Source organism: Coniophora puteana (assembly GCF_000271625.1).
Source record: "Coniophora puteana RWD-64-598 SS2 unplaced genomic scaffold CONPUscaffold_9, whole genome shotgun sequence".
Lineage (NCBI taxonomy): Eukaryota > Fungi > Basidiomycota > Agaricomycetes > Boletales > Coniophoraceae > Coniophora > Coniophora puteana.
The window spans coordinates 426,025-453,206 of NW_006913061.1; the positions used below are offsets into that span (position 1 = coordinate 426,025).

The 27,182-nt window shown below is 52.0% G+C and overlaps 7 protein-coding genes across 7 annotated transcripts; 6 read left to right on the forward strand and 1 right to left on the reverse strand.

Moving 5' to 3' along the window:
• Nucleotides 1-5: 5 nt before the first annotated feature.
• On the reverse strand, nt 6-353 carry CONPUDRAFT_166767 (uncharacterized protein; the record flags this gene model as incomplete). Its single annotated transcript, XM_007772462.1, has 2 exons — nt 85-353; nt 6-16 (listed from the first exon to the last, which is right to left on the reverse strand). The coding sequence occupies exons 1-2, from the start codon at nt 341-343 to the stop codon at nt 6-8; spliced, it is 270 nt and encodes an 89-aa protein (XP_007770652.1). The 5' UTR covers nt 344-353.
• A 553-nt stretch (nt 354-906) lies between these two features.
• Nucleotides 907-1,996, forward strand: CONPUDRAFT_166768 (uncharacterized protein; the record flags this gene model as incomplete). Its single annotated transcript, XM_007772463.1, has 5 exons — nt 907-962; nt 1,052-1,294; nt 1,352-1,672; nt 1,732-1,921; nt 1,976-1,996. Coding segments are annotated over exons 3-5 (297 nt in total), but the record flags the coding sequence as incomplete, so codon positions are not given.
• A 554-nt stretch (nt 1,997-2,550) lies between these two features.
• Nucleotides 2,551-4,940, forward strand: CONPUDRAFT_166769 (uncharacterized protein; the record flags this gene model as incomplete). The annotated part of the gene is made up of 3 exons (XM_007772464.1): nt 2,551-2,587; nt 2,690-3,320; nt 3,375-4,940. A coding segment is annotated over exon 3 (1,551 nt), but the record flags the coding sequence as incomplete, so codon positions are not given.
• Nucleotides 4,941-10,515: 5,575 nt separating this feature from the next.
• CONPUDRAFT_155598 (uncharacterized protein) lies at nt 10,516-10,771 on the forward strand (the record flags this gene model as incomplete). The annotated part of the gene is made up of 2 exons (XM_007772465.1): nt 10,516-10,578; nt 10,640-10,771. The coding sequence occupies 2 exons, from the start codon at nt 10,516-10,518 to the stop codon at nt 10,769-10,771; spliced, it is 195 nt and encodes a 64-aa protein (XP_007770655.1).
• A 3,875-nt stretch (nt 10,772-14,646) lies between these two features.
• CONPUDRAFT_155599 (uncharacterized protein) lies at nt 14,647-16,171 on the forward strand (the record flags this gene model as incomplete). The annotated part of the gene is made up of 6 exons (XM_007772466.1): nt 14,647-14,673; nt 14,739-14,896; nt 14,932-15,076; nt 15,204-15,346; nt 15,467-15,664; nt 15,946-16,171. The coding sequence occupies 6 exons, from the start codon at nt 14,647-14,649 to the stop codon at nt 16,169-16,171; spliced, it is 897 nt and encodes a 298-aa protein (XP_007770656.1).
• Nucleotides 16,172-20,182: 4,011 nt separating this feature from the next.
• CONPUDRAFT_23777 (uncharacterized protein) lies at nt 20,183-20,548 on the forward strand (the record flags this gene model as incomplete). Its single annotated transcript, XM_007772202.1, has 1 exon — nt 20,183-20,548. A coding segment is annotated over one exon (366 nt), but the record flags the coding sequence as incomplete, so codon positions are not given.
• Nucleotides 20,549-24,309: 3,761 nt separating this feature from the next.
• CONPUDRAFT_166772 (uncharacterized protein) lies at nt 24,310-25,763 on the forward strand (the record flags this gene model as incomplete). Its single annotated transcript, XM_007772467.1, has 2 exons — nt 24,310-25,687; nt 25,741-25,763. The coding sequence occupies 2 exons, from the start codon at nt 24,310-24,312 to the stop codon at nt 25,761-25,763; spliced, it is 1,401 nt and encodes a 466-aa protein (XP_007770657.1).
• Nucleotides 25,764-27,182: the final 1,419 nt, after the last annotated feature.

Here is a 27,182-nt window from a genome sequence, read left to right on the forward strand (position 1 = left end):
CATCTTCAGGAGCGTCCTCAACGCGAGCACGCTTTGAGCGTGTCTCCTCCTTGGCGTGAAGTGAGGGCGAGCGAGAACGCGAACCCGGACCTGTAGATGGGCCAGCCACAGGTTCGCTTGCACGGGGGAAGACCTGGTGCATTGCTCGAAGGGCATCCTTGGCGGCCTGTGGCAGGCCCGACGTTCGAGCGTTGGTGGGATTGTGAACGTAGTAAGTTGATACGGCCACATATAGTGGTTGGCCGTGGTTCTTGGCGCAACAGCGATCGCATGAGCAGAGCTTGTACAGGCCTTGCTTGACGCGATCGTCATTACCGTTAACCGGGGGTAGCTCGCGCGGCATTGTGACTCGGAGGGCAAAGTGTAGTGAAGGCGCGCCGCGTGGACTTAGTGTATTTGCGATGCTCGGTTGACTCAGCCGCGTCGAGTAGCCTTACTTTAATTTGGCCGCCTCGTTTAGATGAAATGCGCGTGTGGGTTTTGTTTCTAGTGTAGGCTACATTAGTTCTAAGCTATTCTCCAATCTAAGTTGAGCGCTTGAGCTCATTTTCGCTCGAGTCGAGAATGTCGTCGCCGGATACAAATCGGCTTCCGGAACTGATGATTACAAGTGCGAAAGTGTCACGTCGTCATCGAATTCCGCAGATTGTACATATTTAGATAGAAGAACAACGATTCCAATAGAGGGTGTTTTCACTGGGACTCATCATCCACGATCCGCTCCCGATGTGGATTTTCAAGCAAGAGTGATACTTATTGGGGGCATGGCGCATCCTTCCCTCTCGTGAGTTTTCCACTTTAGGTTTTGTGCCGTGTGATATATCTTGATGATGTGGTATGTATAGGACAAGCATGCAAGGTGGCTCGCAGGCGATCGAAGACGGCGGCGTTCTCGCTGTCGCTCCCCAGATTGCAGGGAAAGACAATCTCCTGCTCACCGTATAAGGATGGGAGAAGATCCGGTGAGACTAATACCTTTCCGACGCTCTTTTGGTTTCATGCCCAATCGTATCTCTCCGCACTATCGCTTACCCTCCATGCCTACATACAGATACCTCCGCGTCCGCGGATCCCAGCTAGTTGGCGAAGATGTCCGTAACCGGTGGCGTCGCGACCAGCCGGACGACCGTTGGCCGGATGTGCCCTGCCCAGAGTGGCTGTTCGCGTTTGAAGCTGAAGCGGACGCGTACGAGGCATTTGATGGTGTCGCGAAGGATATCAGGGAGAAGAGGTGTGCGAGGCCGGTGTTGCCGCCTGAGCTTTCGCCGTGAGTATGAACGGGATGCAGGATGTGGTGAGGACACTGCTTATAGGGCTCCTGTGTAGACGTCGATAACGAATATTGTTGCAGCTTGGCGAGGATCTCGGAATTTATGAATGTTGGTTGCTGATATTGTGTCGCTCCTCAGACTTGACCCTAAACCTCTTTGCCACTGGAAAGAGGCAGGCGTGAATAAGGCAGATTAGTGTGCTCGAGGACAATCCATTCTCAGTGCACGCTCTGTTCTCATCTGTTCCGCTTGGAGCGCGCGCGAAGATCTCGATTGCTCTCGCTGCCTCATTCCCGTGTTAATTCCCGCGTGAATGCAGTATGGTGAAGCGCCGGGGCCGTGCTCTGCACCGACCATCCACAGGACCCCTCGTGGTCACGTCCACAACCCAGCGGTTATATGTATGCCTGGTAGTCTGTATGTTTCTTGGCATCACAGAGCTGACGAAGTCTCGTCTTAGGGCGATACGATTCGCAAATAGCCGAGCCACAGGAGTTATACGCTGTAAGAAAGCCCCAATGCTATCACTGGCTTCTCCCAAGTCCCAACGAATGCCTACGCCCCGTCAATCGTACGTGCTTACACGCTGACTCCCTTGATGAAAGCATGGTAAAGACCAGCACGCTTGTACACTGCCCTGTCTTCATGCCGTATGTATCGCCCCGTACCCTGTCAATGCTTTCTGATTGCCAAAAATAATACAGTTCAATGATAAAGTTGACGAGATGGAGCCAAAGGGAGCGACCCCGAATAGAAGAAGAGACACATGCATGATGGACAGGTTAGGCGCTCATGTTGGACTGGTGTTCCGTTTGGAGACGAGGTAGCGTACGTGTCCTATTGTAGTACAGCTTTGATCCTTTCCTTCGGCTCTTCTTATTTTCTACTGAATGATTGCACCCTCTCGCTCCAGAATGCCTATCGCTGTTCTGACTTTTCTCGTCGCCGTTGAATGACCTGTCATCGCCACGACTGGGCCCACGGGCGTTTCTACATTTGATTCGATGCGGAAGATCAGCGACGCGGGCAGGTGATGACGCCGCCACCTGTCGGGTTGTACACAGCTGTGGAATCGAAGGTCAGATGAGACCCTCGTTGCAGGTTTAGCAATCTTTCACTTCCCCTCCCATCGCTGCCTTGGCTGACCACGACACCTCGTGTATGGCATCCCGTTCACAGCATCCATTGATCTAGGGCCCATGATACTTATCAGGAGAAGGATTTACCCGACTGAGTTGCCGTTTCTCAGATCTCAGCGCCTACTGTGCAGTGCATGTCACTGGTTGGAGCCTAGTTGCTGCATCCGTATCGATAGGGTGAGTTATCTTGGTACACCCTCGTGCCCTGCAATGGAATACGCGAGCGTAATGCCAGCTGTAGTGCCTTCCATCATCGCACATGTTCTGATCGGAATACAGCTAACGTCGCGCTCGCATTCGTGCTCGTGTTGTCTTCCTACTACATATACGGCGACGTGCTCGTTGTCTCCTCCATCTTTCTCCTCCGACAACCCATCCGCTCGCCCACAGAGTACCCAACTCAAACTTACAGACACCCATCCCCAAATTGATCACTCGTATTCCGCCTCAGACTTGAAGCATCCAGACTTTTCTCGTTCTTCGCCATTTTGCCCCTTACCCACCGGCTGCCAACGATTATCTGCAAAAGCTCGGCAGTTTCTCTCTGCGGATAGACTCGCCCTCAGTCAAACGGCGAAATCCACAAGACATCCCTCCGTTCCCTTCTTCCCCCCTCCTCCGTTTCACAGGTTTTTACAGCTTACTCGCAAGATACTCAAGATAGCTCGAGGTTTTTTTTACAGGTTGACTTGCTCTGGGACGGTCACCGGAACCTCACCTTGTCTTCCTTCCCCTTCTTTTTCCTTTACAGCTGTTTACAGGTTACGCGCAAGATACTTGGCATAGGCTTGAGCGTTTCTTTTACAGGTTACCGTCTCAGACTTTGACGTACATCGAAAGTATCTATTCGTCGTCTTCTCATCGTGCTTCACTTTCCACCTCTCTCTGTTTACCTACTGGTATCGCTAAGGTGAGCATTACGGCCCGCTGTCCCAGCCAAATTTGCGCTTACGCTCGCATGAAGCAGTACCTTTCAGTTATGACCGATCAGGCTCGCCTTGACACTCAGTGGCAAAAACTCGGCGAAACTTGCATTCACTCTGCTCAATTCGACTCCCATGAGCGTCGGCCATTCTCCCAGTGCCTCCCAGGTACTCGTGGCCACCTACTCAACACCCTCCGCACCGCCATTAGGACTCAGACCAAGAAGATCATCTGGCTCTCGGGCGAGTCCGGGTCCGGCAAGTCCGCCGTGGCCCACACGCTAGCTCAGGAGCTCCACGCTAGCGGCGCGCTTGCGGCGTCGTTCTTCTTCTCCCGTCGACACCCTCTTCGCAGTAAATCCGACAATTTCATCTCTACAATCGCATATCAGCTCGGTCTCCACCATCGACATGCCAAAGAGATTATCACCAATGCACTTGCGGATGATCCCTTTCTGCTTCGGCCGGAACGCTCCCGGACCGAGCAGTTCACTCGGCTCGTCCTCGAGCCGCTGAGGGCGCTCAGACTTATCTGGAAAGATGCAGGAAAGGTAGCAGTCATGCTCTTTGACGCACTTGATGAGTGCGAGCCAGGCGAAAGCAATGATAGTCTCCGCGAGCTAGTCGACTTCTTTGTCAAGGCACTTCAAGACGAAGGCATAGCTAATTTCCACGTGGTGGTAACGAGTCGTCCCTATTCTCACATTCAGGACGTCTTGGCTAGGCCGACCCTTGTTTTACCGTACGTCATGGATGACTTTGACGCCAGAGATGATATTGAGCTCTACCTGGAAACGTCTTTCAACGATCTCAGGTGTATCCCTCACTTCTCTCTTCCAAAGTCATGGCCATCAAACGCTGAGCTCCAGCTCCTTGTGGATCGTGTGTCTCGTCGTTTCATCGTTGCTTCAACAGTTATCAGGCTGCTAAAGCAGAAGCGGCCATCCGACGTACGGCGGTTTCTCGCTACGCTGTTACAGACGCAGCAATTAACTAGCAATATCGACGAGCTATACCGTCACGTCATTAACTCGTCAGGGCACAGTTCGACCGGCACATCTCTACTTGTCTGTATCTTATCGCTGTACCAACCACTATCTGTTCATGATCTCTCATCCCTCGTTCAATACGATGTCCGCCCCATCCTTGACTCCATGGCTGCTATTGTTTATGTCCCACGTGATGGTTCTAACGAGCCCGTCACAACATATCACACGTCGCTGCGCGACTTCCTTTGGGACAAGTCACGGACCCAGGCGCTATATTCCAGTCCTGCCGCTGCTCACTGCTCCCTCACTACCATTTGCTTAGAGCTCATGGATGGACCGCTCACTAAAGATATATGTGACTTTGGTGATGCTTCACGTCTACACACTGAGATTGAGGAATTTGCAGCCAAGAGAGACGAGAAAATCTATCCTGCCCTGGCATATGCTGCGAGGTTCTGGCTCCACCACCTTTGCGAGTCACCGCCCGATCGTCGAATGCAATACCTTCTTTCATTGTTCGTCAAGGAGCACATGCTCCATTGGATTGAAGTAGCGTCCCTGACAGGCGTTTTCGGCCACTGTATTGCCGCTCTGTTTCGAGCACTTTCACACATTAAAGTAGGTTGACAATTGGCCGATTCTCTGAGTTTTCTCCGTTGCTCAATATATACCCTTTCAATAGACCTGGACGTCAATACCTGATCACGAGGAGACCATTGCCCTCTTGAATGACACATATCGGCTCATGAACGAGTTCTTCGACTGCATCACCCAAAATGCTCTCCATGTCTATCATAACGCCCTACCGCTGTGTCCAACAAATACCATAATTCGGAAAGCCTATAAACACGTCCTATGCGGAGCATCAGCTACTGCTGTCGAAGGGCTCGATGAAGATTGGAGTCCTGTTGTTCGAGTAATCAACTTCGATGATGGTGCCAAGGTGCTCTGTACCTCTTTTGATGGTCGCCTTGCAGCTGTATTGGGAGAAAAGAAGATCGAGGTATGGGATATTATGGCCAATGTCGTAGCTGCATCCCGTCCTCGTCTAAAGAGCTCCACTAAGGCTTTTGGACTACGGGGATTGGCTTTCTTCAGCAAGAACTCCTCTGTCCTTGCCTATTGCAACTCACAGAAGTCACGGGGGTCTGGAGTTGTGATACACATCTGGAATTTTTCAACCAACACTATCTCCCCAATTCCAGCAGAGAACGTTGATGTTGCAGCTATCTCCTCAGCTGGTGATCTAGTGTGCTGGATCGACCGCGATAGATTGACTATTGCAACGGTCAATGGTCACCCAGGATTTACAACCATCCTTCATGGACTCGACTATTCTCGAGTGTACTCAAGAGTGTACTATTGTAATTTTGAAGATTCTATCATGGAAGAGAAGCCACCCCTCTCGTCCCAACATTCGTTCGTTATTGCCGCTGGGCACGATTCTTCTGAGACTTTCATTGTCAGTATGTGGAACTGCCGTAGCGGAGATTTCATCTGCCGCATATCTCTTGGTTCTTCTCCAAGGCATGCAACTGTGCCCCAATATTCATTCGCTCTCACTGAGCACGGCATCGCGTTTGTCCCCTACAGTGTGGGCCCTCTCAATGAGCACCACATAGAATTCGTCCCCTACGATGTGTTACGACATATGTCTACTCATATTTCCAGACGATCAAGTCCCGACCGTAATTCCGACACAGAGACTGACTCCCGTGTTTTGCAGGCGCAGGACTACTTTGACGCATCACTCCGTCAGTACAGCATCACGGCACTTGAACGTGGTATCTTTAAGCTTGATGGCGTGTACTACTGGTCTTGCGATTATGGCATGAAGAGGGACTTTAACTTCGCGACCGCACAAGAGAGCGTCGCATTCATTCCGTTTACTACATCAGAGTCATGTATTGAGCTCATCGACCCCTGCCTATTATCTCCTCCGGGTTCCGAAAATGACAAGAAAGATGTAGTCCGGAGAGCTGTGCCTGGCTGCGGCGACGACGTATTTGCTGTGGTTCAGATTGCGCAGTGTCAAGGGTGGCTTCAAATTCGAGATACGCAGGGCAGGAAAACTACAGCAAGAATTCCAGATGAATATTGCGACACGCTTATACAATCCCCAACATCGATATTATGCTTCTGCTCTCGGGACGGAACCCTCCTTGGTCTGGGTCCTAGAGACAATCGAGACAACACTGTACTAAGCGTCTACCACACTAGTACCCATCCTATGGAGCGAATCTTAACCATGGACTCGGACCGCCTGCCCCCTTTCCCCAATATAGCTTGCTTCTCGCCAAACTCCTCTTATCTTGCTGTACTGGGCAATGTTCGTGGAATTATCGTATGGAGTATCGCAGGCGGCGAAGAAGTTTCTAGGATACTAGACTATAACAGCATCCTCGTCAAAAGCATGGCCTTTGCGGGGAGTGATAGGTTACGCTTGCAACGCCCTGCTCAAATAGGGTCGGATGGCACGCTCCAGTGGGATATACATGAAATGCAACTCACACCCCCGCACTCTAACTGGAACTATGAGGCTTCATGTGATGTCAATCCCTACTTGGACTGGAAGCCGGATGAGATGGAGAACTCGCGTATCATCAGCACTGGCAGCTCACACGTCAACAAGTACATTCATCGCCTTGTTCGCCTTGTTCGCGGCCCGAACAATAGAAATGTCGGAGTAGATGAAGGATTTCTCCTCCTCGAGGAATGTGGGTCCTTATGCTCGCGCTTAAACTCGCCATGCTAATCCAGCGCAGATCAAGACCAATCTTTTAGAGTCACGGAGAAATATCCTACGGGTACCATCCTAGACGTGCACACTTCGTCCTCGTTCAGGCTTGATCCTGATGGCTGGCTGTGGGGGGATGGTCCTCGCAGAGTTATTTGGATTCCTCAAAAGTACAGGCCTATGGTCGGCGACCTGCCGTATAATAACGTCTTGCTGTATAATGACGACTTCGAACGTGTATACAAAACAAGAGCTGCGGTGCGCAAGTTCGGAGAGTCCGGGGTTCTCATCTTTTCAACCGAGCGCGAGTTGCCTTTAATCCTCGAGTTTCGATAAATACGTGACTACTTGGTTCTTGCTAATCCGGTGCTGATTAGGCGTGCACTCAGTGGCAAGTCGTTGTCATAGAGGCCCCGCATATCCCAACACCTTCTCGAAGCGCTAGCAGAGTAATACGACGTTTTTGACCCGTGTATGTGTATGTACCAACGAATCATATGATACAGTTAAGCTGCCTAAAGGGAATGCGAATTGATTCGAGCTGTCAGCCCGAGAAAACTCGGATCTCAAACCCAGGGACAGGATAATGCAAGCATCAGCACACCTGTCTTTCTTCGTGTTGCGCGAGTCACTGATTGTCCGGAAGCGAGGGCTACGTGAGATGAAACGATGCTCCGTCGCGTTTCCTTCCGACGACAGTCCAATTGAATCACTTTAGGCATGTACTTGAACCGTTGAGTCAGGCAGAAGGTGTGAATAGGTCTTGCTGGTCAATGAATCTCGAGCCTGAATTGGGTCGACGAGTCAGCTTGGGTGGGTGGATGTAGCTTGAGAGGAACAGGGATAAGAACGACAAAGGAGACCACAAATGATGTAAGCAAGTTGCGGGACGGGGATGGATAGAGGAACAGGGAACTTGCTTCGAGGTTGTAACAGGCACCGCGAACCAAGTCCCAAAGCGACTCAAAGACGCACCTTGGCCGTCGCATACATTCATGGTCGCATACATTCATGCCTCGAGTTCGCGTTCCGCGCAAGCAAATCCACAGGCCCGACACCACTACCCAGCATCGTATTTCGCCCATCGCCCTATATCCCTATCCGCGCTCGCCATCAGCCAAAGAAGAAGGCATGGACATGTCATGGCCGGCCCTCGTGATGTGTCGCCGCTCACCAGGAGAGCTCATGAGGTGGAATCTGGTCCGACGATGGATGCAACGGGGTCAACATGGGAAGAAATAGCGACCTGCTTACGGGCCGCTCAGACATCCTCTTGGATACCTCCTTTATCTTTCTCTCGACGTCTTCGTGGAATTTCTCGTGGGAAGCGTTCCGCGGGTGCGGAGGACTTCACTGTGCCCATTACACTGCATGGAACATCGTGGACGAAAGAAAAGCAGATTTGGGGCGACGCACGGTGATCCACACAGCTCTATCCTTATTTGTCGCATAAAAGGTACCAATCTCCAATGCATGACGTTGATTTCTGTCGCCATATCCGACACCAATGGCTGCAGTGTAGTACTTTTCTCTGAGCCGGGACGCGGCTCATGCGCGCACGCAGCTGTCTTTCGAGGGTGGAAATGGCCAGACTTCTGGGGAGTCCAAGGGCGAGTACCCTGGTGCCCGGCGACGTTCTAGAACCGCGAGAGGAATAATTCGTGACGCAGATATGAAAATTCAAGACAGAGCGTAGCCAAGGAGAGCTCACAGATCCAGACTATGAAGACGAACCTTCTAGACACGTCTCATGCTTCGTTATAGTCCTCGTGATCCTTCCGGCACTTTCTGCTTGCCATTCCCAATATTGCAAGGCTTTGTAGTCGAAGGTTCTGCGGGAAAGCTTGCTAGCTGGTGGCGACGTTTACGCGGAACGAGTGGGTGAGGGTAACACCTATTGAGGTGTAGACGATTGGAGCATGATTAATCAATCATAATGCTTTCAGGGTGGGGTGGTGCCACTATCTGAGTCTTGCATTGTACGATCGACGACTACTGGCTAGGTTGAGTGGGCGATAGAAGAGCACCGAGCCGCCAGCATCCCGCCGTCCATCCGAAGCGGAAGGTCAGAGCCTTGAGAATTCGGCGTCCGGCCCGGATGTTTTCAGTGACTCCCGGCTGGCTCCTCACAAAAGCGTCTGTCGTCCAAACGCGTTTCTCCTCGATGCATGAACCCCCCGGCCTGGACTGATGTTCACCCCGCTGCCCGATGTAAACACCTCATCATCCGCAAGCAAAACCCGGCGTTCTCAACCTTACGTGCACCCGCACGAACGTCGTGATCTTGGATCTCCCAGCACGCGTTACGTCCCTTTAGCAAGGAAGCACTAGCCCGAACCACTGCTCAGCAAGTCTTTCAGCCTGAGGGTCCACTACACGAGGGGAATGCAATCCATTTATCCTCCCGTACTGTCCTGTTGCTGTAGCATGTTGGTACTCTTCTACCCTCAGTTGGCGCGAAAGGTTTGATGCGGTTTAATGGTCTATCTTAGCTGTCACTGACTCTTCCATGCAGCTCTACGACACATCTGCAGTTATCAGACTTCTCCATACTACCTAACTCCCTCCCTTCGAAATTTCCTCGCCATCATACCTCGATTGGTAGAATACCTTTCACTCTTCCCCTCTCACGAGGAGACGCTATCTTGTCTGATCATCGTCAAAAGCCCTCTCGCAAGGCATTGAGTGTATTGCATATAGGTTCTTTTTGACTAATGTCCCGCCTTTCATGGAATGACGAATGCTGTCCTCTATTACAGTAGACCGCACACTTGAACACGGGGCAACGCTATCGTGCGGTTTATCTCTTTTCCCCGTCGGTCAAAATGACATCGAACATCCAACTCAATTATACCGCCCTCGTAGCATCGCTGGAAAGCACGAGACGTCATCACTATCACCATTGGAGGAGGGTTCGGAGGCATCGTGCGGGCGATTGAGGACAAGGAGAGGGAGCGCCTGGCACCAGCGCTGTAGTGGGTGCCGGTGCTCCATACTAGAGTGAGTCGACGCGTTCGTGCTTTGTAAACTCATCGATGACGTTTAAGAAAAAGTACGCCGTCTCCCATCACCCATGCCGCTCATACATTCTCAACGCTCTTTAAAACAATCAGCACCGGACTGAACGCCGGTCGTACCATTGATCGCTGGAACTTCGCACGATAGCTCACGGTCAGTCCCTTTAACGTCCTTCAAATGCCTTAAGCATAACCTTTTGATACTAGCCATGGGAGCTGCGCCGATACGTCGACAAACTTAGTTTGCACGACTACCTCAGCGAGATCATGCCGTGGGGATATACGACGGGCCCTGCGCGGAGATGCACGAAATCGTTTACAAGTACTCCTGTTCGCCAGGCATCGATGTCCGATCCAGGCGTAGCATCTCGGAGCATTCGAGAATGATACAGCTAGCAAGCCCCGAGTAACTGTGGAGGTGAAGGGGGAGATGATTTGTATGGAGGGAGATCTGGTCTTCGCAGTCGACGGGGTGGGGCGTAAGGTGATGAGATACACATCGGTGCGTTCATCCCTGCTTCATTCAACATCGTCGGCTGATAAGACGTGCATAGCTCATGTAGGGACACAACGACAAACTCGGATCATCTTTCGACGCTATCTACCGCGTGTGGTCCAACGGGGAGGAGCTGCGTGTGGACAAGGACCCGCTGTCGAGGAGCCTCACGAGGGGCGAAAATACCTTCTTTGGATAGGCAGAAACGTGCACTTACTCACGTCGTCGGCCAAGCGCGGGATGGGGTCTCGTAGGATTTGATCTTCGCGCATAGGTATGTCTCTCTGACTCCACCTCATACCCTCTGTACCCTATACCCTCTTCCCCTCCGCCGTCTCGCTATTATTCGCGACATGGTCCACTGAGAGCCAGATTCTGACTTCACGCCGATAGGAACGACCTCGAGATGTTCAATAAATAGTCTTCCCTGGGAAATACGGAGGACATGCTCACCTTCGTAGACGGGCGAGAGCCTCGCCGTGCGGTGACGCCCGAAAGGCGCCGCCGTATATCGAAAACTCATCATTCACGACCCGCTCCCGACTTGGATCACCAGGTCCGTGTGCATGGTACTCATCGGGAAGGCGGCGCATCCGTTCATCCCGGAAGCGGTGAGTGTTGTTCGTTATCGGTGTTATAGGAGACACGGAAGGCTTCCTTCCTCTGTAAATCCTCCCATCGCCATGCTCTCGTCTTAAACCATTGACAGGATGATACATTTATGACAATCATATCATGCCATTGCTCATGCGTACATAATCCCACTCGTTTGTCATATTTTCCGTTAATCCTCGTCAGGCGCCGACTTTACTCGCCAGCTCTGTAATCCGGAAGCTCGAAGACTTCTTGCACGAGCCAGCCGCACGAGATTTAAGGGTCACTCGATATTATGTAGAGTTGGACTGCCAGTCCTTCATCGCATGTACTCGGTGAGCTACGCTCAAGGTCGGACAAGGCCTCGAAATAACGTGATCCTGCAGCTTCACACTTCGAGCAATGAATCAATGGCAAGCCGCTTGTGTCGCGTAAGGTTACAATATCCGCATACAACCATGGTAGCGCCTTCCCTGCAGTGTTTGCTTGTCAGACCTCGGGTTGTCCCAAATATCTGTCGCTATAAGGACCTGGGGTTGAATGGCGAATCCAAAAATTGTCCTTGGTACGGTTTCTAGCAATGGGTGAGATCGCGCCAATTAAGCTTCCCAGACTATCTCCCCTGCTGTGCGGCTCTGAGAAGGGCAGTCTGAACGTTATCGCACACGTAGTGTCTCCACTGAACCTTGTACTGAGTTTTGCGAGCTCGTGAACTCGTGGATCAGTGCAACAGCACCTTCTGAGTCGTGGTTTATCGAACGGGGATCCTTCCCACGTGCGCTGTTATCAGCGCTTTGTATGAGGCGAGCGCCTAATGGGCGCTAGTTCGAGGATCTCGATCGATGAGGCCGAAGGGCTTGCCCCGTGCCCTTCGTCGAAGCGTGTAGTATGCAAGCTATGCGATAGCAAATTTAGGTTTGTCTAATGTTGGACATCCCATAGCATACTCACAGCTGCTAACATGACCCGCGACCAGAAACTGTATAAGCGGGGTTGTATCTGTCTCATGTACATACGTCCAGATGGTGTGACAACACACAAGTCCTACAAGCCAGATCCATCAGCCTTACGCAGAATGAAACCCTACTGTTTTCAAGAACAAGTCTTACTTCATCACCACCCATGCTTAGTCCTTCTCATAGAGGGATTCCTACGTGTCAATGTGAGACTTGGTGTATGCGTCCGAATTTCCGAGGCTGTTGTATTAGCGAGGCGATGGCTTGCTTTATTTGGGTACAATCCACACGTTAAACAGGACGAGAGACGAGGGAGCGAGAGCGAGGACGCACCTGGCCACAACCCAGCCGGAATATCCAAACGACTAAGACCCGCGCTTGAGCCGCCGCTCGAGGTCGCGGATGGTTCTAGAAAGCGACGTTGAGCTCGCCGTATGTTAACATAAGACGTACTGTGCTCTTCGCGTTGACGTTTTCACATGCCCACGAGCAGGGACTCGTCACTGACGCAGAAGGTTAGGCCGGAGGCGGATGAGGTCCTGCAAAGTTTGGGAAATGGTAAGCACGCCGAACGAGTAACGGAGAAAGAACTTGATAAGAAAGATGAAGGAAGGAAGGAAGATCAGATACATACGCGGGGGGCCAGACAAGAAAGAAAGCCAATGCAAATAAACGGAACTCACGGTTGCATAGGTTAACCGGCTATCCCTCCGCCCACCTGCAGTGCACCTCTCAGCGGCCCGCGTTTTCCATCTGATCGCGATTTTTGACGTATAGTGAGCGCATGTATGTCATACTACCCGCAAGCATGTTCAAGATTTCTTCGCTTGAGGGTCTGCGGGTGGATGTTGACGTTGGCGTCACGCGCTGTGGTGTGCGATAGCAAAGTAGGAAAGGAGCAGCAGACCACATGGCTTCGGCCTACATATGCGCGAATGAATGATTGGGCTTAGTTGAGGCAACTAAACTGAAAAAAGACGAGAAAGAACGCACTGATCAGTGTATGCAAACGCCATGGGGGAGATTGATGTTGATGATGTAATATGATCCACGACGAGCAAGGGTTACAACCTCGCGCGTAGAGTACAGCGTATGAACAAGCTGCACGGCTCCTGCCTCGGTGATGAATTGATAATGATGGGTGGGGTACATCTGTGGATGTGGGGGAGGTAACTTGTCAGGCGAGAAAGGCATAGTTGACTATGGTCTCTGAGGGACACGATCGCTACTGGATTAGGATACTGAAGCAAGAGGACGGGTATCAATGACGCACCAAGCTTAAGCGTTTCGAGACTCGAGAGCTTCGGCATGCGAAACCTCGAGGGACTAGTGCCGGACTCGTGATGCTTGTCTTTGTGTTCTTTCCCGACAAGGGGCTCAGAGAGATGTGGGCATACTCTCCCGTAGATAGATCTTGGAAGAGCGCGGAAGATAATCGTCTCATATCACAAAGACGCGGGTCAAGAGATGTGAGCCGCCGTCGCTGGCTTTCAGAGAACGATGACGCCGTCGAGCGCGTCCAGCCGTGAGAATCCGGCATCCGGCCCGCACACATTCGGCGCTCCCCGGCTGACTCAGAGACTGCGCCGTTTGGTGTGCCCGACATGTCTGCCGTCCAAGTGTGTTTATGATTTATCCGATTTCATGTGTGCCCTATGATCGTGCCACAAACCCAGACCATCTCCCGTTGGCGTGAGCGTGTTTTTCCCAACCAATCCCTTTGACAAGTATCAGCCCAAGCCTCTCCGAGCGAGCGCTGAACAAGCTTGGATCGACAACATAACCATACACCCCGGGAATGCTTCTCCAGCAACACACACTCTCTCTCATCGTTCCGCGACTGTCGTTGGCTACTGCCCTGTTTACCTTCGGCTGGCGCGAAAGGTCTGTCTATGCGATTAAGATACATCCCCCCATTCCCACTAACACTATCGTGCAGCCTTCTGGTGCATCGATAACCCTTTGGCTTCCATATAGCACTGAATGAATGCCTCGAATGGCTAAATGCTCTTCACGCTCGCTCTTGCATAGGAACGCGACGCCTCAGCTGACGAGCCTCAAAACGTCATCGCGAAGCCCTGCATGCACTGCGCAGACCCCGATTCTCACCATCGTTGCATTGTTCACAGAATGAGTCAGGCTATGTTCAAGGACGTCTAATACGACGCGAAGTCAAGTAGGATGTCCACATTGTCAAGTTGCCTATCTCCACGCTCGCCTTCGTCACAGATAGGACGCCATCAATTCCTTATGGTCACGACACAGGCATCGTAGCGCCGCAAGCAAGCACATCCGACAAGATCATCGTCATTAGAAGGTTGGAGGCCGCTTATGAGAGGAAGAGTCATTCGGTAGTGGTATTGGAGGGTACTGGGTCTGCATATCCAGAGTGAGTCGACACGCTCCTCTTCCTTTCTTTGAGGTTCTACCGTTGACATTTGACCAGGGGATTTACGGCCCGCCCCATTGTTCCCCCCATTACATACACCCTCACCGCTATACTAGGTTGTTAGTGTTGGACCCAATGTCGGCCGTATCATCCAGCGCTGGGGTTTGCAGGACAAGTCAGTCTCTTTTCTCCGTTCCTCTATCAAAACCTTTAACCTCAGCTCGTAGATCCTTGCTAGGATATGGGAGCTACGCTGCCACGTCGACAAATTCGTCCTGCATGACTACCTTGGCGAGATCACAAGCGAGCAGCCGCTGCCGCAGCCCCTTTGGCGCACAGGGGAGTACGACGAGCATCGTGCGGAAATGCACCATGTTATCTGCCAGTACGCCGTCTCGCTCGGCATTGACGTCTGGTCAGGCGCAATACGCAGGAGTACTATGAGGACGAGGCGAGTGGTAAGGTTTGGGTAAGGGTGGATGCGAAGCGGGAAGTGATGTGTTTGGAGGCGGATCCGGTCACTGCTGCGGATGGAATGAGGAGTAGGGCGGGGAAGTATATTCTGGTGCGTTTATTTTTGCTACCTAGGCTAAGGTCGTTGGCCGATAAGACGTGCGTGACTTATACAAGGATACGACGACAAGCCGAAGTTGTCCTGATACGCCGTCTACCGCGTGTGGTTCAACGGGCAGGAACAGGGCATCGGCACGGATCCGCTGACGGACTACCTCACAATGGCGAAAGACGCGTTCTTTGGTTGGATCGGCAGGGGCTTGCACTTCCTCGCGTCGTCAGCCAAGGGCGGGAAGGAGATCTCGTGGGTCATTACGCGCAAGTACGTCTCCCAAAGCCTATTCTCTATTCTCTATTCTCTTCACCTCTATTCTCTCCCCCCCTTCCACTTTCCGCCTACCCCACTCATCCACAGCGAGAGATACTCATGTCACTGCAACAGGAACGACTGGTGCTTCTCAAGCAAGATGGAGGACTTGCATGCCATCGTCAATGGTTGGGACCCCCACTGCACTGCGACTCTCGCTAGAGTGTCATCGTGCATCAACTGGAAGCTCATCATCCACCATCCGCTCCCGACGTGGGTTAGCAAGTCTGCAAGGGTGGTGCTTATCGGGGACGCGGCGCACTCTTTCCTTTCGTAAGTCCATCTCTTGTGACCGTTCAGCGCTTGTAGTAATGGAGAGAAGTGCTAAAATGTGGTAAATAGGACAAAGTATGCAAGGCGGCTCGCAGGCGACCGAAGATGGATTCGTTCTCGCAATCGCTTTTCAACGCGCGGGGAATGACATCCTTCCGCTCGCAATTTCAAGCAGGCAGAGGATCCGGTGAGACTCATATCTTTCTGATGCTCTCCTCTCTTTTCCTTTCACCCCACACCCTATACCTTTACCATCACTCACTTTCCGCACTTCCACACAGATACCTCCGCGTACGTGAAACCCAGCTCATCGGCGAAGATGTCCACAACCGGTGGCATCACTGCCAGCCAGGCGACCGCGGGCCGATGCTCGATGTAACCCGGCCCGAGTGGCCCTTCGCGTTTGACGCCGAGGCGGACGTGTCCGAGGTCTTCGACGGCGCGGCGAGGGATATAAGGGAGAACGGATACAACAGGCCTGTTTTGCCGCCTGAGCCTGCGCCGTGATCGGGATGCGGGATGCATGATTTGTTTCATGGTGGGGATGAGTGAAACATACGAGGTGTTGAGTGCTCGTGCGTCGTTGTTGATAATGGGTATTGCTGTTGCAGCTCACTGTATGATTCTGGGATCCCTGAATGTTACTTGCTGACTGTGGCGTTCCTCAGACTGGCCCGTAACCTCTGTCGCTACTAGAAATGGCGCTACGTGAATACGGCTTCACCCTGGCGTTGTTCAGAGACAGCAGTGGTCCCGAAGATCACGGTTGTTCTCGCCGGTTATAGGTATCAAGCTAAGAGTCATTATAGGCTCATGAGTGGAGCGTAATGGAGCGCCGGCCCTGGGCTGTGCGGAAACCTTCTATATGATCCTTCGCAACATATAGCCCGTCATAAACAGCTGTTAAGCTATTGGCCCCAGGTACGCTTGTGAATGCTCATATTCCCTGTTTATTTCAGTGCCGACAAAAGGCACCTCCTAAGCGATACGTTTCACGAATAGCCAGCCTACAGGAATTGCACGGCTCAAGGAAGCCCATTGCTGTCAATGTCCTGCCCCAAGCACCCCCAAACGCCTCCGTCCCATCGATCGCATGTGTTTGCCTGAAACGCGTTGGCTCCTTTGCACCGCAATCTGTGAAAATACGACAAAGATAACATACCTCGCACTGCCCTATATTCCTGCTGTATGTATCGCCCCGTATCCTGTAAATGCTTTCTGATCGCCAAAAATAATACAGTTCAGTGATAGAGTTGACTGCATGGAGCCAAAAGGAGCAACCCCGAGCGGAAGAACAGAAAACATACAGGATGGATATGTTAGGCGGCCAAGTTGGGCGTGTGTTCTGTTTGGAAGCGGGATAGTGTACGTGTCATGTCGACATACAGCCTTGATCCAGTCCTTTGGCTCTTCTTATTTCTACTGAATATTTGAACTCTCTCGCTCCAGAACGCCTGTCGCTGTTCTGACTTTGCTCATCGCTGCTGAAAGACCTGTCATCGCAACGACTGGGCCCACAAGCGTCCCCACATTGGTTTTATGCAGAAGATCGATCCCAGGTGACGCCACTGCCACCACCTGTAAAGGTGGACACGGCTATGGAATCGGCCAGATGAGACCCTCGTTGCAGGCTTAGCAAACATTCACTTCCCTTCACATTGCTGACTTGACTGACCACAGCACCTCGTGTATGACATCTCGTTCACAGCATCCATTGATCTCGGGCTCTTGCTACTTATCAGAGAAGAGCGCCTCTAGTTGAGTTGCCGCTTCTCAGCGCCTAGTGTGCAGTGCATGGCACTGATTGGAGACTAGTTCTTTCACTCGTATTGATAGGGTGAGCTATCTAATCTAATCGTATCTTCAAACTTATGACACGAACGGTGTGGTTGTGTTTGGTTGCGGCTCCTGTCGGCCCGCACGTTGCCCGCTTTTGAATGTCCCCTGTTTTCAGAATGTAGGTCGGTAGTGGTTCTATACTTCAACGCGAGTCCCTTTGTGGCGCTGCTGCTGCGTACGCGTTGAACCTTTTATTTTGAATGATGTTCGCCCCTTTAGCGTCCCTTCACAGAATATGACAAGAGTTTCTATACAATCTTTTCTCGATACTCCTGTACGCAACCTCCGATGTTGTGCCCATGTTCACCCTGTTTTAGATTATAAATGCTCGACCGAATTGTGCTAAAGTCTCTTTTCCGCAGTTATTCGCTATTCTATGGGTTAAGACCCAGTGTACATTCAGTTGGGCATCGATGTCCCTCAGACACCACTCCTTACTAGCTACTATGTTTAACGGTTTAAACCCCTTACACCCGTCTTTAGGTATAAAACAGGGCCACCCGTCTCCTCAACCTGTCAGTTTCCGTTGTTTCCCTATTTGCTTTCTCCGAGGTCTGCGTAGTCCGTCCCCGCCGTCGTTCCTTTTGGGAGACTCTTGCACACTCTTCCTAGCGTCCGAGCCCTTCAAATACCCCGGAGACGCCGTCGCGCCCATCTCATTAATAGCTCGAGTCCCACGCATGCACGTCCACCCCATCTGCCACCGAGGTTGCTGTGCTACCATGATGACACCCCCGGAAAAGCTGGCATATCCTCCGTCTATGAGGGTGACGCCAAGGTTGTGTTGCTTGAGAAGATATGCTGCGCACTCGAAATTATCTTATCATGGACCTCGAAAAACTGAGCCAGGCTGGCGCTGCGACGCAGTTGAGGCTGCCTAGGCGGGGGTTCTGGCCCACCCAGTGTATTCAACTTCGTCGTGCTCTCACATGCGACCATTGTCACTGTCTCACGTTCTGCTCGGGCATCATTTTTGCGCGGAAAGATGCCTCTTGGGCCCCTCCTGCTTGCGCGTATTTACCCACGTTTGAAGATGGGATGCGCAACGTTGAAAACGTACGTATGTGCTGTGCCCCTCCACTGAGACAGATGAAATTGCGCATGGTTTCAAGATACTTCTCGTTCGGGCAAGGGCATCCCACCACATGCGATACAACAGACAAGGGGATTATCGCATTCATTTTCATGTCATAAGAGGGTATGATCTTGCGAACCGACTAGCTGCATTATCTTATCACTTTTCCACTCAACACTTTCGCCCTCATTTCCATCACACTCAAACTCGGTTCATGCCTTCTGCTAACGTGTTTAGTGTGTTTGTCACCCGCGACGGAGTTTCATGCTCCACCGGAACTATCGTTTGCACCAAAAGCTTCGAAGAGCAATTCGAGCCCGTAGCTATTGACTGTTCGTTGGATATTTCAGCAGATTCTTTTTGCCACATGCAAGAGAACATAACTGTCAACCAGAGTCTCAGTCGGTCCACTCATGTTGAACTTGAACCGGCTATTACGAGAGCGCTTCTCGCGGCCAGGTATGACTACGCTATCTTTCGTGCAATCTCATTTAACTTCCCCTCTCAGATCATTAAACTTGATGTAATTTGTCGAAGTCAAATGTACAGTATTATTGTCCATGTATTAAGTTAAATAGCCTGCATGAAAAAATACTTCGACGACGTGTGACTACACCTGTACAGCGTGGGGACGGAGCGTTTACGCGACGTCGTGTCTTGTCTTAGTCCACCCTCGTGCCCTGCAATGGAATACGCGGGCATGGTGCCTTTCATCATCGCACACGTTCTGATCAGAATACAGCTAACGTCGCGCTCGCCTCCGTGCTCCTGCCGTCTTCATATTACATATGCGGCGACGTGCTAATTGTCCCCTCCCTTTTCACCTATAACAACCCAATCGCTCGCCCACAGAGTACCCAACCCAAACTTAAAGACACCCATCCGCAAATTGATCCCTCGTATTCCGTCTCAGACTCGAAGCATCCAAACTTTTCTCGTTCTTCGCCATTTTGCCCCTTGCCCACCGGCTGTCAAGGAATATCTGCAAAAGCTCGGCAGTTTCTCTCTGCGGATAGACTCGCCCTCGGTTAAACGCCGAAACCCCCAAGACATCCCTCCGTTCCCTTCTCCCCCCTCCTCCGTTTCACAGGTTTTTACAGGTCACTCGCAAGATACTCAAGATAGCTCGAGGTTTTTTTTACAGGTTGACTTGCTCTAGGACGGTCACCGGAACCTCAAGATATCTCGTTTCCCCTTCTTTTTCCTTTACAGCCCTCTACAGGTTACGCGCGAGATACTGCAGATAGGCTTCAGCGTTTCTTTTACAGGTTATCGTCTCAGTCTTTGACGTACATCGAATTTACCCATACGTCTTCCTCTCACCGTGCTTCACTTCCCACCGATCTCTGCTTACCTACTGGTCTTGCCGAGTGAGCTTTACGAACCGTTGTCCCAGCCACAGTCGCGCTTACGCTCGCAAAAAGCAACACCTTGCAGTCATGACCGACCAGGCTCGCCTTGACGGCGCTTGGCAAAAACTCGACGACATTTGCGTTCACTCCGCCCAATTCGACTCCTCTGAGCGTCAGCCGTTCTCCCAGTGCCTCGAAGGTACTCGCGACCGTCTCCTCGACACCCTCCGCACCGCCATTAGAACCGAGAACAAGAAGATCATCTGGCTCTCCGGCGAGTCCGGATCCGGCAAGTCCGCTGTGGCCTACACGCTAGCGCAGGAACTCCACACCAGCGGCGTGCTTGCGGCGTCATTTTTCTTCTCCCGTCGCCACCCCGCTCGCAGTACATCCGACAGCTTTATTCATACGATCTCATATCAGCTTGGTGTCCACCATCCACTTGCCAAAGAGATCATCACTAAGGCGCTGGTCGATGATCCCTCTCTGCTTAAGCCGGAACGCTCGCGAAACGAGCAGTTTGTTCAGCTCGTCCTCGAGCCATTGAGGGCGCTCAAATTTGTTTGGAGGGATGCGAAGATGATAGCTATCATGCTTTTTGATGCACTCGATGAGTGCGAACCGGGCGAGAACAATCATCGTCTCCGTGAGCTAGTTGACCCATTTGTCAAGGCACTTCAAGACGAAGGCATAGCTAATTTCCATGTGGTGGTAACGAGTTGTCCCTACTCTCATATTCAGGACGTCTTGGCTAGGCCGACCCTTGTTTTACCGTACGTCATGGAGGAATTTGACGCCAGAGATGATATTGAGCTCTTCCTGAAAACGTCTTTCGATGATATCAGCCGTGTCCCTCACTTCTCTCTTCCAAAGCCATGGCCATCATACGCTGACCTCCAGCTCCTTGTGGATCGGGTGTCTCGTCGATTCATCGTTGCTTCAACAATTGTCAGGCTGCTAAAACAGAAGCAACCATTCGGCATGCGGCGATTTCTCAATACGCTGTTACAGAAGCAACAGTTAACCAGCAATATCGACGAGCTATACCGTCATGTCATTGACTCGTCAGGGCACAGTTCGGCCGGCACGTCTCTACTTGTCCGCATCTTATCTCTGCACAAACCACTATCCGTCGGTGACCTCTCTCCCCATCTCCTTGTTCGCGCTCGTCGTCACGGCGCCAAAGAAGAAGGCACGGACATGACATGTCCGGCCCTCGCGGCGTGTCAGCGCTCACCAGGAGAGACTGTGGAGACTTCGAAGCGACAGACACTGGTCCTTCCCGGGCAAGATGGAGGATGTGCTCGCCATCGTCGATGGCTGGGAGCCGCTGTGCAGCGACGCTCGCGAAAGCGCCGTCGTGCATCGACTGGAAACCCATCATCCACGATCCGCTCCCGACATGGATAAGCAAACCTGAGAAGGTAGTGCTTATTGGAGACGCGGCGCACGCATTCCTCCCGTAAGTCTGTCTTTTGTGGCCGTTCAGTGGTTTTACTGGAGAGAAGTGCTAACATTCAGCGAATAGGACAATCGTGCAAAGCGGCTCGCAGTTCAAGCATGGGAGAAGATCCGGTGAGCCTCATTCTTTCCTCTCTCCTCCTCTCCTTCGCTCTCCATCCTCTCTCGTATCCCCGCGCCGTCGCTCACTCTCCACGCCCCCATACAGATATCTCCGCATGCGCGAATCCCAGCTCATCGGCGAAGACGTTCGTAACTGGTGGCATCGCTGCCAGCCGGGCGACCGCGGGTCGATGCTCGACTTGCCTCGGCCCGAGCCGCTCTTCGTGTTCGATGCGGAGGCGGACGCGTTTGAGGTGTTTGAAGGCGTCGCGAAGGGTATCGGGGAGAACGAGTACAGGAGGTCGGTGTTGCCACCTGAGCTTGCGCCGTAAGCGGGATGCAGGACGCTGTGCGGATGGGGCTCATAGAGCTCGTGCGCGGACATCGGTTCCGAGTGTCATTGTAGCAGCTTGGCGAGGATCCCGGAAATCTCTGAACGTTGGTTTCTGATTCTGTATCGCTCCTCAGACTTGGCCCGAAACCTATTTTGTCACTGGAAAGAATCAGGTATGAATAAGGCAGATCAGTGTGCTCGAGGTTGATCGATCATCCATTCACAATTCAGACTCTGTCCGCCATCTGTTCAGTTGGGAGCGCTCACGAAGATGACAATTGCTCTCGCCGCCTCATGCTTACGCTAACTGCCATGTGAGTGAAGTGTGATGAAGCGCCGGTGCTGTGTTCTGCAGCGACCATTCGTAGAACCCTGGTGGTCACTTCCACGACCCAGTGATTCTAGGTTCGCCTGGCGGTCCGCATATTTCTTGCGCTTTACACGGCTGACACAGTCTCGTCCCAAGGCGATCAATTCCGCAACTTTCCGGGCCACAGGAGCTACACGTCGTAAGAAAGGCCAATGCTATCAATGACTTTCCCCAAGTTCCGACAAATGCCTGCGACTCGTCAATCGTGCATGCTTACCCAAGCCACGCTGGCTCCTGTAATGAAAGCATGGCAAGGACCAGCGCACTTGCACACTGTCCTATGCTCACGTCGTATGTATCGCCCCGTACCCTGTCAGTGCTTTCTGATCGCGAAAAAGTAATACAGATCTATGATGATGTTGATTGGATGGAGCCCAAGGAGCGATCCCGGATAGAAGAGCAGAACCATACAGGATGGATAGGTTAGGCGCTCAGATTGGGCGTGTTTTCCGTTTGGGAGTGGGTGGAAACCCGCCAAAGCGGGAAACACTGAATTCGGACGACGAGTGAATAGGACGACGATGTGATTCGTAGAGAGACGGATACAGGGAGAGTACTAGGAGAGTAGGAGAGCTAGTAGCTAACGAAAGTGGATATCGTACGAGTCTGCATATAAAGGGAAAACGAGAGGCTATTCCAAGAGGGACGTATCGAGAAGGTAGAAAGTCATGGGCGAGGTATCGAGTAGTCGAGATGCCGAGGAACGACGGAAGTAAATTAGAAGCAAATTGAAATGTCGATCGAAGCAGTTGTGCAAAGGTGAAATGTGATCGGTGTGGAGCGATCGAGGCGGTCGAGGCGGAGTCTGAGATCGCCGCGGATGTGGCGTCATAGTGTCGTCGTAAGCCGGCGGGCTTACAGTGGGATAACGTACGTGTCGTGTCGACATACAGCCTTAATCTATTCCTTCGGCTCTTCTGATTTCTGCTGAATACTTGCACTCTCTCGCTCCAGAACATTATGACTTTGCTCATCTCCGCTGAAACCATGTTATCGCTACGACTGGGCCTACGGGCGTTCGTACATCGACTCTATGCGGAAGATAGACGATAGGTGATGACGCTGCCACCGCTTGTCAAGGTTTACACAGCTATGGAATCGATGGCCAGATGAGACCCTCGTTGCAAGCTTAGCAAACATTCACTTCCATTCCCATCACCTGCCTTGGCTGACCACGGCACCTCCTGTATGGCATTCCGTCCACAGCATTCATTAATCTCAGACCCTTGATATTTATCAGAGAAGAGCGCGCCTGGTTGAGTTGCAGTTTCTCAGCGCCTACTTTGCAGTGCATGGCACTGATTGGAACCTGCCTCCTGCATCCATATCGATAGGGTGAACTACCTTAGTCCACCCTCGTGCCCTGCAATGGAATATGCGGGCATGGTACCTTCCATCATCGCACATGTTCTGATCAGAATACAGCTAACGTCGCGCTCGCCTCATTCCCTTGCCTCCTTCCTACTTTACGGCGACGTGCTCTTTGTCTCCTCCCCCTTCCCCCTCCAACAACCCACCAGATCACCCACAGAGTACCGAGCCCAAACTTGCAGACATCCATCCGCAAATTCATCACTCGTATTTCACCTCAGACTCGAGCATTCAGACCTTTTTCGTTCTTCGCCGTTTCTCCCCGTTTCTCCGGCTTCCAACGATCATTTGCAAAAGCTCGGGCGTTTCTCTCTGCGGATAGACTCGCCCTCGGTTAAACGCCGGGATCCCCAAGACATCCATCCATCCCCTGCTTTCCCCCTCCTCCTTTTCGCAGGTTTTTACAGGTTACTCGCAATATACTCGAGACAGCTTGAGGTTTTTGTACAGGTTGACTTGCTCCGGGACGGTCACCGGAACCTCAAGACGTCTTGCTTCCCCTTCTTTTCCCTTTACAGCTGTTTACAGGTTACGCGCAAATCACTGCAGAAGGGCTTCGGCGTTTCTTTCACAGGTTACCCTCTCAGACTCTGACGTACATCGAAATTACCCATACGTCTCCTTCTCACCGTGCTTCGCTTCCCACCGATCTCTGATACTGGTCTCGCCAAGGTGAGTGTTACGAACCATTGTCCCAGTCCCAGTCGCACTTACGCTCGCACGAAGCAACACCTTGCAGTCATGGCCGACCCAATCCGCCTAAAAGCTTGGCAAAAACTCAGCGACAGATGCGTTCACTCCGCTCCGTTCGACTCTCCTGAGCGTGAGCCATTCTCCCAGTGCCTTCCAGGTACTCGTGTTGATCTCCTTGACACCCTCCGCACCGCCATCGGAACCGAGAACAAGAAGATCATCTTGCTCTTTGGCGAGTCCGGATCCGGCAAGTCCGCTGTGGCTCACACACTAGCGCAGGGGCTCCACGCCAGCGGCGCGCTTGTGGCGTCATTTTTCTTTTCCCGTCAGCATGCTATTTGTAGCAACGACGACCGACTCATACCCACCATATCCTACCAGCTCGGTCTCTGTCATCCACGTGCCAAAGAGGTCATCATCAAGGCGCTTCTTGATGACCCGTCTCTTCTTAAGCTGGCACGCTCGCGAGACCAGCAGTTCACGCGACTTGTCCTCGAGCCTCTTAGAGAGCTTTCCATGATGTGGAAGGAAAAGGGTCTGACAGCAATCATGTTGTTTGATGCACTCGACGAGTGCGAGCCGGGTTACCGTAATCGACGCCTCGGTCAGTTGGTTGACTCCTTCGCCCGGGTGCTTGAAGATAAACGAACAGCCAACTTTCACATCGTGGTAACTAGTCGCCCTTACTCGCGTATTGAAGACGCTCTGACTAAGCCCGCCCTCGTTCTACGGCACGTCATGGAGAACTTTGACGCCAGGGACGATATTGAGCGCTTTCTCAAATCGTTTTTTGACGATATCAGCCGTGCACCCTACGTTTCCCTTCCGAAGCCTTGGTCATCGCCTGCCAACCTTCAGCTCCTTGTTGATAGGGTTTCCCGCCGATTCATTGTCGCCGCGAAGATCGTTACATTCATGGAACAAAAAATTGAACGCCCATCCGACATGCAACAGTTTCTCGAAGCGCTGTTACGGACGCAGCAGCTAACGAGCAACGTTGAGGAGCTATACCGTTATCTCATTCCCTCATCTGACCAGGCGTCGAAAGGGACGTCTCTCCTCGTGTACATCTTGACATTATGCGAGCCTTTGCCCATACTCGACATCATGCGCCTTGTTCAGTACGACGCCCGTCCAGTACTTGATTCGTTGGCTGCCATTGTCTACGTCCCACCTATCAACTCAGCTGAACCTGTCAAACCATATCATACATCGCTGCGCGACTTCCTCTGGGATGAAGCTGCTCACTATAATCTCACTTGCGATTGTTTAGAGCTCATGGGCGGGGCGCTCATCAAAAACATTTGTGGTTTTGATGATGCTTCACATTTACACTTGAACGAAATCGAGGATTTTGCAGCCAAAAGGGACGAGGCAGTTACTCCAGCCCTGGCATACGCTGCAAAGTACTGGCTTCACCACATTTGTAAATCATCACCCGACCCTAGATTACAAGATCTTCTTTCATCGTTTGTCAAGGGGCACATGCTTCATTGGATTGAAGTAGTTTCCTTGACAGGCGCCTTTGATCACTGCGTTGCCGCCCTACTTCAAGCAGTTGGACGCATTAACGTAGGTCGACAATTGCCCGATTCTCTGAATTTTCTCCGTTGCTCAATATATACCTTTTAATAGACCTGGACGACAATGCCGGATAAAGGGAAAACTATCGATCTTTTGAATGACACGTATCAACTCATGACCAACCTCAAGTGCATCACCCAAAATGCCCTACATGTCTATCATAGCGCCCTACCACGGTGTCCAATAAATGAGGCGTGGGTGTCATTACCTTGCAGAACACGCAGGCAATCAGGAGGGGGGCCCTTTTGCAGAATTTGTCACGGCGGGGCCAGTGATAACAGGATTCTCCGCCGTGACAGATTCTGCAAGATGCGCTCGAGCGCATCCCCCGCTCAACCTGTGATTGTTTCGGCAGAGATTCTGCAGTACAGTCCACGACCCCCCGGGTTCTACCGAACGGGCGACAGCAATCGAGTCCGGCGCGTCCCGAGCTGTCATCCCGTCCACATTGGCAGCGATCATGCAATAGTATTACGCCGGCTTCCCCCGCGCCTGCGTGAACGCGATTGCCAGCGATTGTGCAATAGTATCCCGCCGGCTTCCCCCCGCCCGGATGAATCAGGACCCCCGAATGCCCCTATGGGAGTCCGAGGTTGGCCCCGACCCTCGCCCCGGGTAGTTGTTGCTCTGGGTACCCCCTTGACCCCGGGTTTTCTACCCTGGACATAGGCTTGGAGGCGGACCAAACTAGACTCGTAACCAGTCGCCCATGCGCGTGCCTAATAAGGCAACGAACCAAGCGGTTCTCGCGTCAGGGATGGGACAAAATGTCGACTCGCTGGCAGGCGACCGACGGAGTTCGAAAATTGGCGGATGGGAACGGATTGGTAAGGGCTTCGCGAAGCCGGCATCGTGGTGCCGACGCGATCGCCTGCGGTAATCTAATCTTAGGTCAAGGGTATTAAACGCGTCCACAGACGCGTCCTAGGTAGTAGCTCAATTGTAACACCATCGATTTCTTGTGCTGCCCCTCCCTGCGTGAATCACTCGCATAGCGCCGTACTGAGGTTATAGTTTCCCCTATGCTCAGGCGACTGCTCGACTGCTCGACTAGGACTTGAATTAGCTAGGGACTCTTACTATAAAATCAAGAATGAATCAATTTCTACATGCTGTCTCGGAGGCTGGGCTCAAAGCGATTAATCTCGTCTACAAAGAGGACTTTATTACTTTCAGGAGAGAAATAGATCAACACGGCTATGGAAATTATAGTGAGAAAAATGTCTATGTTGGTGATAGACTTACTTGTCAAAATCATAACTGCTGACCCGGATGGGTATCTTGAGAAATTGCTCTGGTTTTGTGCAGGAGAGAGCTCTCAGCCACCTCTGGGATGT